Source organism: Triticum dicoccoides, chromosome 1B, assembly GCF_002162155.2.
Source record: "Triticum dicoccoides isolate Atlit2015 ecotype Zavitan chromosome 1B, WEW_v2.0, whole genome shotgun sequence".
NCBI lineage: Eukaryota > Viridiplantae > Streptophyta > Magnoliopsida > Poales > Poaceae > Triticum > Triticum dicoccoides.
This window is the reverse complement of record NC_041381.1, coordinates 598,500,788-598,515,266: the sequence shown is the minus strand read 5'-3', so window position 1 is coordinate 598,515,266 and position 14,479 is coordinate 598,500,788. Positions and strand designations below refer to the sequence as shown.

The following is a 14,479-nucleotide window of genomic DNA, read 5'->3' as shown; positions in this document are numbered from 1 at the left end:
ATTATAAGAGTGTTTAGACCACTACTTTAGTGATCTAAACGCTCTTATATTAGTTTATAGAGGGAGTACCTTTTATCAGAATAAAAATGCATCATCTCGTCCCCAAAAGTTGGGATGAAATTAACTGCATCTGCTTGAAGTGTGCAGCGATCTCCTGTAAATATTTGCAAAATAAGTTGACACCGCTACCAAATCTTGCTTTTGGAAGAATGTTTGTTAGTTGGAACTTCCAGGTAGCTTCTCTTGCATTTTGCAAGTATCACATTTTGCAACAAAGAAATATGTATCACATTTGGCAACAAAGAATTATTAAAAGGAGAAATGTACTCATGTACCCACTCTCATGGGCACGCATCTTCCAACCTCAGATGCTGCGCCAGTTTGTACAAATGTCGCACCGCTCATTTTGTATTTTTGTGCACCAGAGCGGCACGCCGATCTCTATATAACGAAGCAACGATTTGGTTCTCCATGTAGATTCATCCACCAACCCCAAACGTAGGGAAGCACAACTGCACAAGCACACTGCACCATGGCGCTCACCGTCAAGAGCACCGACGACCACGCTCTGCTCAACGCCGAGCACGAGCTCTGGACGACCACATTCTCCTACATCAAGTCCATGGCTCTCAAGTCCGCCCTCGACCTCCGCCTAGCGGACGCCATCCACCACCACGGCGGCGCCGCCACCCTCCCCCAGATAGCCGCCAGGGTCACGGTGCACCCCTCCAAGATCCCCTGCCTGCGCCGCCTCATGCGCACGCTCACCGTCTCGGGCGTCTTCAGCGTAGTCCAGCAGCAGGACGTCGTCGACCTGGCTGCCCCCGTGAGCAACGGCACCTGCAACGGCGCCGTCGCCGCCGAGCCCTTGTACGCCCTCACACCGGTGTCCCGCCTCCTCATCGGCTCGCGGAACCTGGTCTCGATCATCACCATGCTCCTCAGCCCCAACTTCGTCACCTCATTCCTGGGGATCGGCGCGTGGTTCGGGCACGCGCTGCCGGACCCGTGCCTCTTCACGCAGGCGCACGGCGAGGCCCTGTGGACGATGGCCGACCGCGACGCCACCTTCGACGCGCTCATCAACGACGGGATGGTCTCGGACAGCAGCTTCATCATGGACATCGCCATCAGGGAGTGCGGAGAGGTCTTCCAGGGGATAGGCTCCCTGATGGACGTCGGGGGCGGCCTCGGCGCCGCGGCCCAGGCCATCTCCAAGGCGTTCCCAAGTCTGGAATGCACCGTGATGGACCTCGACCACGTCGTCGCCAAGGCTCCGGCTGGCACCAACGTGAAGTACGTCGTCGGCGACATGTTCGAGAGCGTTCCGCCTGCAGACACTGTGTTCCTCAAGGTACGTATTTTTTTTATCACAAGGCTCAAAGTACGTTGTACGTACGCCGAACGAACCGTCGTAGTCTATCGTACCAGCGTGGGGCCTAAAGCTACAGGACTTCGATGGATCTAGCTCGAAGCTAAAAATACACACCTGAATTTGACACTGAGAAAATGACACACGACCCTGAAAGCTCTACCTTCTCAGCACTCACTCCGTTCCACTTTACCTGACACGCACGTAGTTCCAGCATGTGTAAGCTCTGACTATCGAAATACTACGGTAGATTGGAAACGTTGAGCTTAAATTCTCAAATAAACATAGTAGCATTAGACTTTTTCATTCATGAAAGATAATTCATAACCATGTAAGTTATTTTTAGAAAATTACCAGCATACTTACATATAAATAAATATCCAAAAATGTATCTTGAAGATGGCCTCCATTTTTAGAACGGAATGAATAATATATAAGTCATCGAGCGAGCCATGTAGCTAGTTTGTAAATGGTCGATATACCCACAAGTATTAGTTTTCGAGCTTTTGCTTAATGTATGTCATTTTTACAGTGGGTACTACATGACTGGGGACATGAGGACTGTGTCAAGATACTAAAGAACTGCAAGAAATCTATCCCTCCAAGAGAGAAAGGAGGAAAGGTAATAATCATCGATATAGTGATCGGAGCCGGACCCTCACCCTTAAAGCACCGGGAGCTGCAGTCTATCTTCGACCTCTACATGATGATTGTCGATGGGATTGAACGAGATGAGCAAGAGTGGGAAAAGATTTTCATGGAAGCTGGGTTTAGTGGCTACAAGATAATACCAGTTCTAGGTTTCAGGTCAATCATCGAGGTGTACCCGTAAAAGTTGTTTTGTGAGTACCTGTGCAGACATGCATGCTCATGAAAAACGGAAGAAGGGTCTGGCTGGTTAGGCCCGAGTTTCGGGTAAAAGTATGATTCTATGTTTTATGTAGCTGTTAATATCATGTATGAAATCCCTAAAATGGCAAAAGACACAAATTTGACCTCAGAGCGAAACTATTTATTTTTCACCCGTAAAAAAAAAGAGCGAAACTATTTCACAAACTAAACTGTTTTTAAAAGTAATTCACCCAGTTGGCCCCTAATGTGCAGCGCCTAACACTCAGGCACCATACCTGTGCAGCGTCTAACTGTAAGGAGTTACACTACATTGTGCAACGCCTAGCTGTAAGGATTTGTACAGTAGAGTGCAGCGCCTTCTTGTTGGGCGTTGTACAAAAAGGTCGGCGATATGAAATATTTTTAAAAACAGTTTAGTTTGTGAAATACTTTTGGCCTGAGGTCAAATTTGTCAATTTTGAAGTTGTTAGAACAAAGGAAATGAGAGGAAATCACGGAGCCCTTGTCAAGGCGACAGGGGGGCGACGCCCGCCGCCCCAAGAGGGCGGCCCGCCGGCGGACTGCTCCAGCGACCAGAGAAGGGAGAGAGGATGTGCAGATGGAGAGTTAGACCTAAGAAAGAGTGTTGACCCACTGGGGCTCCGGGAGGCATGGCTCCGAGCGAGGAAAGCGATAAAGCAGATCGCCATGGAAAAGAAAGAGATCGACGTTAACCGATCTGGGATCGGGAGGAGAAATCAGGCTATTGATGGGGCAGGCTTGAAAAGAATCAGGGAGAGACTGCATGCCATGAGAAGAGATCTCGACCTTGGTCTAGGGAGGAAAGTGTCTAGGGTTGCGACCCCGGGATCACCATGTAAAAAGGATGCAGATCCCCCGGACAAGATCAGAGTACCACCATTGCCAGGCGGAGAGGAAAGTTTTCAAACAAAAGGAAGGATATCAACCGCGAAGGCAACAGTATTGCAGGAATCAGATTGGGTAGAGGCCTGTATAAAGGAAGAAGACGATCTGAAAGAAACCACACAACCTACATCCCCTCGGCCAGTGCATGCTCAGCCTACGTACGCGCAATCCCTTGTGATGGCGAACATGGAACCCCGGAAGGACAAAGCCCCCATGGAAGCTGAGTCTGCATCCGGCCATGCTGGTGGCAGGTTGATGACGGGGGCGATGCTCCGCGGGGACACCTCCCGGGGCCAGGGAGACAAGGCTTCCTTGAAGAAGCTCGGAGCGGGCAGTGACATCGTCGCACCAAGGTTCCCGACCCGCTTCAACCCATGCGGAGAGGGGGTGGTGGAGCTGGATCTTTCAAAGGAACATGCGGCGATGAAGTTCAGGTGGGTTGCTGTGGGGCTCTTCTTCTCGCCCCTGCCCTATAGCAACGAAGGGCTCTTTGGAGAGCTCAAGGGCAAGTGGGGCCTTCGGGGTGGCATGGACTACAAGCCCCTGAAGAACAACCGATTCCTCATCGAGTTCGAGAGGGAAGGAGACCGCCGTTTCATCCTCAACAACGACCCATGGACTCATCAGGGGGATGCTTTCCTCATGGTGACAGTGGACGGTGCCCCCCCTGAGTGAAGTGGAGGTTTCCCACATGCCCATCTGGGTGCGTGTCCATGATATACCCCCAATTATGCTTGATGAAGGAGTTGCTTGGAAGATCGGTGCTGAGTTGGGTGAGGTCTTGGAGGTAGATACAGATAGTAGGGGTAAGATATGGGGAGATTTCATCAGGATCCGTATCAACCATGATGTAGATGAACCTCTAAGAGATAGGATTATGTGTAGGGATAAACCTAGTGATAAGGTGTTCTCCTTAGAGGTCAAGTATGAGAGAGTGCCTCGTTTTTGTGGGTTTTGTGGTTATCTTGGGAATGGCCAACGCGACTGTAAGTTACCGGTGGACCTCCAAGAGATGAGGTTCACGGCAACAATGCGTGCCTCCCCATATAAGAAGAGCAACTACAAAGGTGGTTATGTGGCTCCTATGGCGAACAGCGCCCGGCGTCTCCTTAGTTTTGGGAAGGAGGTTCAGAGAGAGAAGAGCTCATTCCAGGTGGGGATGGGCAACGGGAAGATACCGAAAGAAGTGCTGATGAACCCACAGGTGCAAGCTGCTATCACGGCAGTGAGTGCCCTCAAGGTCTCTGATGAGATTGCCCCCTCAAGATCATCGACGCTGTCTCAGGCCAGGGAGACAGTTGGAAGCCAGAACGCGGGCAGACCCCTGGAAGCCCGGCGGGCTACATACTTGCACCCCCATGCCAAGGAAGTTGGTGTGTCTCATGTTCGGGCCGGGATGTCAAAGGCAGCCGAGGAGGATGCTCAATGCAAGATAGGTGAAATCGCCCCCACGATCAATCTTGATATAGGACTCGCGCAGTCTATAGTTCAGGTGCTGGAAGAGAACAATGATAAGGTGCTCGGGAACGGCAAGACTGAAGCTGCAGGTGGTGCTGGAGAGGAGACCGATCTGCAGGCTCCTCCTGGTTTTGGCCCAGTCCCTCGTTTCACAAACCAGAAGGCAGTTTGGACGGTTGATGGCCTGCTTAACCGAAGGATCATCAAAGATAGCAGGACCCAGAGGAAGGCTGCGCAGGTGAGCTCAATCTTGGGCAAGAGGGGTGATCGAGACATGTGTGCTATGAACATATCAGCTGAGGCCGAGGCAGAGGAAGGTCTGGACAAGTGCAGGAAGGTGTATGGGTCGGATGTGGCGCAAGAGGGAAACGTGGACAGCAAGGAAGCAGCCGGGCTAGGGGCTCCCGGCGACCTGGTGGGTGCCAACGGCGGCACCCACCAGGAGCCATGACGATCATGAGCTGGAACTGTCGAGGCCTCAGGCAACCTCGCACAGTTCAAGAACTAGTGTGTCTGGTACACACACACAAGCCCAAGCTCGTCTTCCTCACTGAAACTCGGCAGAATAATAAGTTCGTTACAAACCTCAAGTGGAGGCTGGGCCTCCATCATTGTATCACGCAACCCGGCACCGGAAAAGGTGCTGGCATTGCACTCTTCTATGATGAAAGTGTGGAAATAAAAAAGATTGCCGTGGGGGCGAGGTATATTGATGTGTTGATCCGGCTAAACCCCCATAGCCCTCAGTGGAGAGGCACGTTTGTTTATGGGGAGCCAAAAGCTCATGAACGTCATCACATGTGGACTCTATTGAGTAGAATCAAAGACACTAGCAACCTGCCTTGGCTCATGACCGGGGACTTCAATGAGACAATGTGGCAGTCTGAGCACTATTCAGTCGCAAAGAGATTGGAGAGGTACATGAGAAACTTCAGGGAGGCCTTGTCGGAATGTAAATTGTTCGATTTAGGCTTTAGGGGGCCGGGATGGACCTACAACAATAAACAGCAAGGCAACAGCAACGTGAGAGCAAGACTTGACAGGTTCGTGGCCTCCCCGACTTGGTCTGATCTCTTCATGAAGGCCTCCGTGGAAAACATTTGCTCCTCGCGGTCGGATCACCTCCCCATCTTGTTACGGATGGGCATCAGGAAAGAGTGGAGACCGATTGGACAGTAGAAAAGGAGTATGTTCAAGTATGAACAGATGTGGGAGAGGGTGGATTCCCTCCAGTCTACTATCGCCGCATCCTGGGGCAGTTCCGGTCCGACGGAAAACTTACGTATGATAGGAGCAAAACTTCAAAGCATGCAAAAGGATCTCTCCTCATGGGCAGAACGGGATTTTGGCTCGGTCATTTGGAAGTCAGCAGAAATCAGAAAGAAGTTGAGTAGGATCTGGTGTTCCACGCCTTCGATCACATTGGAGTTGGAAGCTGCGAATCTAGCAAAGGAACTTGACGAAATGCTTCTCAGGGAGGAAATCATGTGGAGACAAAGATCGAGAGCAACCTATCTACGCAAGGGAGACAGGAATACAAAGTGGTTTCAGAGGAAAGCTACATGGCGCAAAAAGAAAAACACTATCTCAAAACTGCGTGATGAAAACGGCAACTGGATCGAGGACACCAGCGGTATACATGCGGTAACGAACGCTTTTTCAGAAATCTTTATGCTAGTGAGGAAAACACCGACCCCTTGAACATTTTGGAGCTAGTATCTGCAAGGGTTAATGAGGACATGAATAATGAGCTCATTAAGACGTTCTTAGATGAGGAAATTGGTGATGCTCTTTTCCAAATAGGCCCCCTAAAAGCTCCAGGGCCGGACGGTTTCCCGACCCGTTTCTTTCAAAGAAATTGGGGAGAGATCAAGGAGGACGTGATCAGGAGTGTACGGGGGTTTTTTGTTGATGGATACATGCCGGAGGGAATAAATGATACGGTGATTGTGCTCATCCCAAAAGGCAGTGACCCTCAGTCTATCAAGGATTATAGACCGATCAGTCTGTGCAATGTCATTTATAAGGTAATCTCGAAGTGCCTAGTTAATAGACTGCGCCCTATCCTTGATGGAATTATCTCGGAGACCCAGAGTGCGTTCATACCGGGCAGAATGATTACAGATAATGCTATCATTGCTTTTGAATGCTTCCACAAGATACAACACTGTAAGAAGGAAAATGACAACTACTGTGCTTACAAGTTGGATCTGGCAAAGGCTTATGATAGGGTAAATTGGGGTTTCCTGGAAGGGATGCTTGAAAAGATTGGCTTCTGCAACACATGGACTCATTGGGTGATGCAATGTGTCAAATCTGTGAGGTACTTAGTCAAGTGCAATGGAGAGCTTCTAGAGGCGTTCATACCCTCCCGTGGCTTGCGGCAAGGGGATCCGTTGAGCCCTTACCTTTTCCTCTTTGTGGCGGATGGATTAGTGCTATTGCTAAACAAGGAGCTGGCTGAGAACAACCTAAACCCGCTTAAGATAGCCAGAAACAACCCAGGCATATCAAACCTCCTCTTCACCGACGACAGCCTGATATTCTTTAAAGCGGTTCCAGAACAAGCTGAAACAATCAAGAGAGTGTTGGATACCTTTCAAAAGTGCACTGGGTAGCTCCTCAGCTCTAACAAGTGCTCCCTCCTCTTCAGTGAGATTTGCTCGCCGGAAAGAAGAGAGGCTATAAAAGGAATTCTGGGTGTGATCTCAGCGTCTTTTGAAAGCAAATATTTAGGCTTGCCAACCCCCGAAGGTAGGATGAAGGAGGACCAGTTCCAACCGATTATGGACAGATTTGTCAAACGGTGCAGTGATTGGTCCGAGAAGTTCATGTCATACGCAGCAAAGGAAGTGCATGTGAAGTCCGTTGTGCAGGCCCTCCCCACATTCACCATGAGTGTTTTTATGCTCTCAAAAGGCTTTTGTGACAAGTACGAGAAGATGATTCGGGATTTCTGGTGGGTTGATGCTGAGGGGCAGAGGAAGGTCCATTGGATGTCTTGGGACTGTATGACCAAGCCAAAGAGGGCAGGGGGAATCGGTTTCAAAGACATGCACTTGTTTAACCAAGCCCTGTTGGCAAAACAAGCATGGAGGCTTCTACATAACCCTGACAGCCTCTGTGTGAGAGTCTTGAAATCCAAGTACTTCCCAAATGGGAGCCTGTTGGATACCGTGTTTGCAAGCGATGCTTCTCCAGTTTGGAAAGCAATTGAATTCGGCTTGGAACTGCTAAAAAAAGGTCTAATCTGGCGAGTGGGAGATGGACGAAGTATACAAATACAAAGAGACCAATGGATCCCTAGGAAGGAGGGCCTCATGTCAGCCGCTTTCATCAGAAGATCCCGGATTAGATGGGTCAACCAACTAATGGTGATGGATGGTAATGCTTGGAATGAAACCCTCATCAGGCAAATCTTTCATACTTTTGACATAGATGAGATATGCAAACTAAGTATTCCAGCAGCGCGGGTGGAGGATTGTATCGCATGGCACTATGAAAAGAGTGGTGTCTTCTCTGTTAGGAGCGCGTACAGGCTCGCGGCTGCCACCCAGGACCTGGCAGCACAATCCCCCTCGAGCTCTACGAGCGACCCAAATGACAGGAGCATTTGGGATCTTATTTGGAAGGCAAAAGTCCCTGGCAAGGTACGGATATTTGCTTGGAGAGTGGCCACCAGTACCCTAGCTACCAAGAAGAACAAATGGAGGAGAACCTTGGAAACAAATGCTACATGCAGCATATGTGGCAATGGCGAGGAGGACGAACACCATGCAGTAATTACCTGCACTAAGAGTCGGGCACTACGAGCAGAAATGAGAAAATTATGGGCTTTACCGGCTGAGAACAAGCTTAGATATACGGGGGATGATTGGCTACAAGTTGTTCTCGACACAGAAAACGAGGAGGTTCGAGCTAATCTCCTCCTGCTATTATGGCGCTGCTGGCATCTCAGGGAGGATTGCATGCGCAATCATGGCAAGGAATCCATCTAGGGATCGGTGAGCTTCCTGCAAAAATACGAGGAGGATTTGCGGCTGGCGATTGGGGACAGCGACGGGCGGACAAGACAGCTGACGGCGAGAGAGGGGGGACAGCATGGCACTAAGCCCCAGGAGTAAAAATGGACAGCACCTGTCTGGGGTGTGGCAAAAATTAATTCGGATGTTGCTTTTAATGCGGCCAATGGAGACAGCGCAGTCGGGGTGGTCGCCAGGGACCACAGAGGATGGGTGTTCCTGTCTGCCTGCAAAAGCCTGCCGATCTGCTGCAGCGTCGAAGAAGCAGAGGCGAGAGCAGCTCTTGTTGGGCTCCAAATAATGGGGAACTATTATAATGGTGAGGTGATAGTCGAGACGGATAATCAAATCATCACTGCCGCTCTTTCTTTGAAGCAGGCCCCCAGGCTTGCCTGTTATGGTGTAATCATGGATATCAGGAGGGCAATGTCGGGATTCAAAAGTTGCAAAGTCCAATATGTGAGTCGGATGAAGAATGCGTTGGCGCACGGATTGGCGGCGCTAACCAGGACCACAGGCGACCAACTAGTGATCGTAGATGTCCCCCCCGAGCCTTCGATCCTTGAAGCAAGAGGCTCATTAGGCAACACCTCATCCCTCCTTGATAGTATTGGCTTTTCCTATAGACACAATGTGATCTTGGATCACTAAAATATAAAATGTAGAGTCTTGAGCTTTTGAGCTTGAGCCAATCCTTTTGTCCTTAATATTTTGACGGATCCACTTTCATCATCCATGTCATGCCATCCATTGAGCTTTCCTGAAATATTTGTCTTGGAATAGTATTAGCTCAATGAGCTATATGTTGATATGAATTACCAAAACCACCTAGGGATAGTTGCACTTTCAGTCTCCCCCTTTTTAGTAATTGATGACAACATATAGATCAAAGCTTCGACAAATGATAATAAGATTGAAAAACATCGTCGCTTTGAGAAGTATGTGATAAGCAAGAGCTCCCCCTAAATTTGTGCATAGTTTAAGATTTGCTTTGGACTGCAAATGCACAAGGAATTAGGCTCATGGGTTACTCTTCCATGTCACATACATCTTGGTGGAGCGCTCAAAATAATAAAGAGTGAATACATGCACTCATCACCAAGCAAAGTGAATGATCATATAGGGATAAATAAGATAATATCATCTAACAAACATAAGTGTAGCTTATGATCAAACACACGATCATCAATGTCTCACAGATAATAGCATAGTATCTCAAGAAAGCAAAAGCAAATTAAGTTCAACCAAGAAGACAAGAGAGAACAAAAGCAAACTCTCTCTCTCGAAGCCTATGATCTATACATTTTTCTCCCCCTTTGGCAACAAGTTACCAAAAAGTTCCTAGAAAATGCATAGTACTATATCGTCTCTCAGGCTTGGTCTTCAGTTGGTGGTGTAGAGATGGCTCCTTGGACGAAGACTTCAGTTGATGTGGATGGAGCTGAAGGAGTTGGTGCTGGAGCTGGTTGCACTAGAGCTGTAGCTGGTGCAGATGAAGTGGCTCGGGTGTCTGTCATTGGCTCTGCAGCTGATCTCTGAGCTCGAGGCACTCTGGCAAATGCATCAGTAGTTGTCCTGCCCTTCCTCTCCTGCATGTCATCCTGTAGCTGCTCCACAACTGACTGAATCTCAGTTACTTTGACATCTAAATCATAAAATTTTTGTTCCATGATTCTTTCCAAGCTCTCCTGGTTTTGAGTTAGGGTGGCCAACCCCTTCTCAATTCTCAGAGTTGATGCTATCAAGTAACCAAGCTGGTCCTGCTTGCTCTTCAAAAAGTATTCAGATGCCTCCTTCAGAGTTGGCATCTTGGCAGCCTTCTCTTTCTTTGCTTTCTCCTTCTTCTCTTGAGCTTGCACTGATGATGGTTCATTCTCATTCATGACAACTTGATTGTCCTCAAAATCTGGATAGAGAACAAAGTGTTCCTTATCCAACAGATATTTTCCTGTGCCCATCTTTGAGTTGATCAGCTCCTGGATTTATGGGGCATATCCACAACTTCTCTTTTGGTCTGCTGCTGTCATCTTGATAGTCTCAACTATGAGGCTCATGACCTTGAATCTCTGTGGCACATCAAAAATGTGAAGCATATTAATTGCATGCCCTCTGATCATGTTGTGGTCACCTGACTTGGGCAAAAGAGTGTGCCTAAGAATCCAGTTGATTGTTGGCAGCCCTGACAGAAGAAAGTGGATAGACCCAAACTTGAAAGTTTCAAGGGCCTTGTCTGGGATCTCCTTGTACATATGGGACATGGAATTGTGATCCTTCTTCTTCTTGGAGTAGACATCCAAGTCATCTTCCTTCTCCTCTGGGGCATTAATCAGATTGGCCCATTCCTCAATAGTTGATTGGGACATTGTACCTTCAGACATCCAGACAATTCTGCCATCAGGATAAAAATGAGCTATGGAGTGGAATTGCATAACTAGCTCATCATTCCAGTTTGTGAACTTTTGTCCAACAAACTCATCAACTCCACAAGCCTTAAAGCTGTCATATACTCCTGGGGGTAGTGATCCTCATTTTCCTTTATGAATTTCCAATCCACCCACCTCATGTCACAGACTATGGGCTTCTTATCCAACAGCACAATCTCATAGAAGTCCTATTGTTCCTTAGTGTGGAACCTGTAATATACAACAGTTCTTCTTCTGATTGCGTATGGATCAGACAATCTCCACTGCCTGAGCCCTGCATCCTTCCTCAGCTTCATATTTTCAGCCACTGGATGAGCATCGTTGTGGTGTGTAATCTTGGGTTTGAGCTTTCTTAGGACTTGTCCTTCATCATCTTCCTCAGCAGCAACTTCAGGCATTGGGGCCTTGATCTTCTCAGCAGCTGGTATGCTCCTGGTATTCCTCTTAGGTGCAGATTTAGCCTTGGAGGCAGCTTTGGGTGCTTCTTTGGGCTTTGATGATGCAGCCCCTGACTTTATGGCATCACCCATCAGCTTATGTGCCTTGGGTGCTGGTGCAGCAACCTCTTCTTCCTCCTCCTCTTCCATCATGGAAGGTTGTCCAACAACTCTGGCCATGGTCTTTCTGACCCTTTCCTTTCTCTTCTTTCCTTCTGCAGCTGGCTCCTTGGGATCAGGTTTCTCTGGTTCTTGTGTTGATCCTCTGACCTTCAGCATAGGTGTCCTCTTGGCAGGGACCTTCCTATTCAGTCCAGGCTTTGTGGTCTTAGCTGAGCCATACTCATTTTTTGAGCACTACTTTCTTGGAAGTAGCCTCATCTTTAGCTGCCACATAGTCCTCATCCTCTGAGTCTGAGGTTCTCTTCCTTCTTGCTCTTGTGGCTGCTTTGGGCAAATTGCTAGGAGTACTTCTGCTGCCATCATATGAGGAACTTGAGGGACTAGTGCCCTCACTCATGTGAATCTGCTCTTCTTCCCTGTTCTGGCTATCACTTTGGTCTGACATGTTGAGAACTTTGACTGCTGACCCTGTGAATAGTTATTGATGAGATAGAATGGATGAGCATTACAAAATGGAGAGATTTTTGCAAAAGAATGATTAAAAAAATTTAGTTTTAGTTTTTCACAGAAAGCATTTCGGATCAACCGATTTTCAAACTCGGTGATACCGAAGCAGTTTTGGAACCTAAACTAGTGATCTCGGTCAGAGCGAGTCACAGTTCGGTGGCACCAAGACTGCTAGGGTTTCATTGAGTCCTAAAATCGGTCACACCGATTAGCAATTCTCGGTCAAACCGAAAGTTACTAGTGCAATGGCGTTAGCCGAATCGGTGGGACCGAGTTTCTCAACTCGGTGGGTCCGAGATGGTTTCGGCAGAAACCTAACCCTAAATTTTCAAATCGCATCTATTCTACAAATTGTTTTGACTGGATAGATGTGTTTCAATCGTGGCAAGAATCATAATGTACACAATGTGCTGAGAATCAGACGAGGATAGCACTGTGATCGAGTTCATACCCTAATTCGGTGATGAACTCGCTACGGCGGCAACGGCGGGGATGAATTCCGTTGACGGCAGCGGAGACCAGCGACAGGAGGCGGCTGGCGACGAAGTCGACGATCTGGAGACCTAAAAGGCAGAGCGAGCTATGCGCGGGCGAGAGGTTTGGAGAAAGTTTTCCAAAATTTTGCCCGTGTGTATATATAGCCCGACACTGTCGGTGTGACCGAGTTGAACAACTCGGTGGCACCGAGATGCATAACTGTTGACAGTTACAGCAACTCGGTGAGACCGGAAAGTTCGAATTGGTTGCACCGAGATTGAAAACCTAGATCGACTTAGTGATCTCGGTATGACCGAAATTGAAGAATCGGTCAGACCAAAACACACAAAGAAGTTTTGGAAGTTTAAGTCTATGACGAATCGGGGACTCCAAGTGCTCCTCACACAGAGTGGTTCGAATCTGACTTGATCAAAATTTGTGACGTAGCATGAATAGAGTTTGAGACAAGAAAAGCATAGATAGCTAGAGAAGGTTCTTAGGCATTCTTGTCCATACACTTGGAAAAAGAAAAAGAACCCAATCAATCAAAGCAACAAGTGGATGTCCTCGAATGAGTTAAATATGCAACCAACATGCTCACACAATAAGATGGCAAATGAAGTATGTGGCAAAGCATGCACAACCAATCTAGCACCTATCAAACAATTGGCGATGACTAGGTCATCTATATATGAGTATATTGACTTAGGAGTCAAATGAGAACATTTGATCATAGGTCATACTCATCGTTTAAGCTCAAGTGGGGTTACCACTTTTACATAATGCAATGATGTGTTCACATCATTAGAGTTGCTTTGACTCAATTCTTAGAGTTTAGCTCCCCCTAGATGTGAGATCCCCCCTTAGAGGGATGAACTAACCTTGGGTTTTGTCGATGATGACTTCATGTAGGTGTTGAAGATGTGGATGCTTAATGTTGATGTAGATCATTTGGAGCAATCCTTTGGAGTGAGTTGCACTTTCAATACCTACATGGGTTAGTCCCACAAGGAACAAACAAGAATATCCATAGACATAGAGTGATGCACACACAAGATGATGTCCATGAAAACATTAGGTTACCTTGTCCCTTGCCTTACCAACATGAGGGTTTGTGACTCCTTGAACTAGTGCAAGATATGGAAGTTGATTGCACTTGTCCTTGCCATAATGATATGAGTGAAGAATGTTGGTGGAGTCACCCTCAAGAACTCTCTAGTTCTTCTTCTTCGGGATCCACATCATCTTGATGGGAATCCTTGGAGTTGCAGTTGTACTTGATGAAGTAGAACTTGACGTAGTCTTGGGAACCTGATAACCCACAAGTATAGGGGATCGCAACAGTTTTCGAGGGTAGAGTATTCAACCCAAATTTATTGATTTGACACAAGGGGAGCCAAAGAATATTCTCAAGTATTAGCAGCTGAGTTGTCAATTCAACCACACCTGGAAACTTAGTATCTGCAGCAAAGTGTTTAGTAGCAAAGTAATATGATAGTGGTGGCAACGGGAACAAAAGTAAAGACAGCAGAAGTAATGTTTTTGGTATTTTGTAGTGATTGTAACAGTAGCAACGGAAAAGTAAATAAGCGAGAACCAGTATATGGAAAACTCGTAGGCACCGGATTAGCGATGGATAATTATGCCAGATGCGGTTAACAGTCATAACATAGGGTGACACAGAATTAGCTCCAGTTCATCAATGTAATGTAGGCATGTATTCTGAATATACTCATACGTGCTTATGGAAAAGAACTTGCATGACATCTTTTGTCCTACCCTCCCGTGGCAGCGGGGTCCTATTGGAAACTAAGGGATATTAAGGCCTCCTTTTAATAGAGAACCAGAACAAAGCATTAGCACATAGTGAATACATGAACTCCTCAAACTATGGTCATCACC

At 47.5% G+C, this 14,479-nt stretch overlaps 1 protein-coding gene across 1 annotated transcript; it reads left to right on the top strand.

The window, feature by feature from the left end:
- The first annotated feature begins 438 nt into the window (after window positions 1–438).
- Window positions 439–2,372, top strand: LOC119348991 (O-methyltransferase ZRP4-like). Its single transcript, XM_037617002.1, has 2 exons — window positions 439–1,354; window positions 1,905–2,372. The coding sequence occupies exons 1-2, from the start codon at window positions 533–535 to the stop codon at window positions 2,202–2,204; spliced, it is 1,122 nt and encodes a 373-aa protein (XP_037472899.1). The 5' UTR covers window positions 439–532; the 3' UTR covers window positions 2,205–2,372.
- Window positions 2,373–14,479: the final 12,107 nt, after the last annotated feature.

Bases quoted from the DNA above. Each gene is read 5' to 3' on its own strand.
- LOC119348991 (XM_037617002.1), top strand. From the start codon at position 533: ATGGCGCTCACCGTCAAGAGCACCGACGACCACGCTCTGCTCAACGCC. The intron at 1,355-1,904 runs GTACGTATTTTT...TCATTTTTACAG, and splicing joins CAGACACTGTGTTCCTCAAG to TGGGTACTACATGACTGGGG.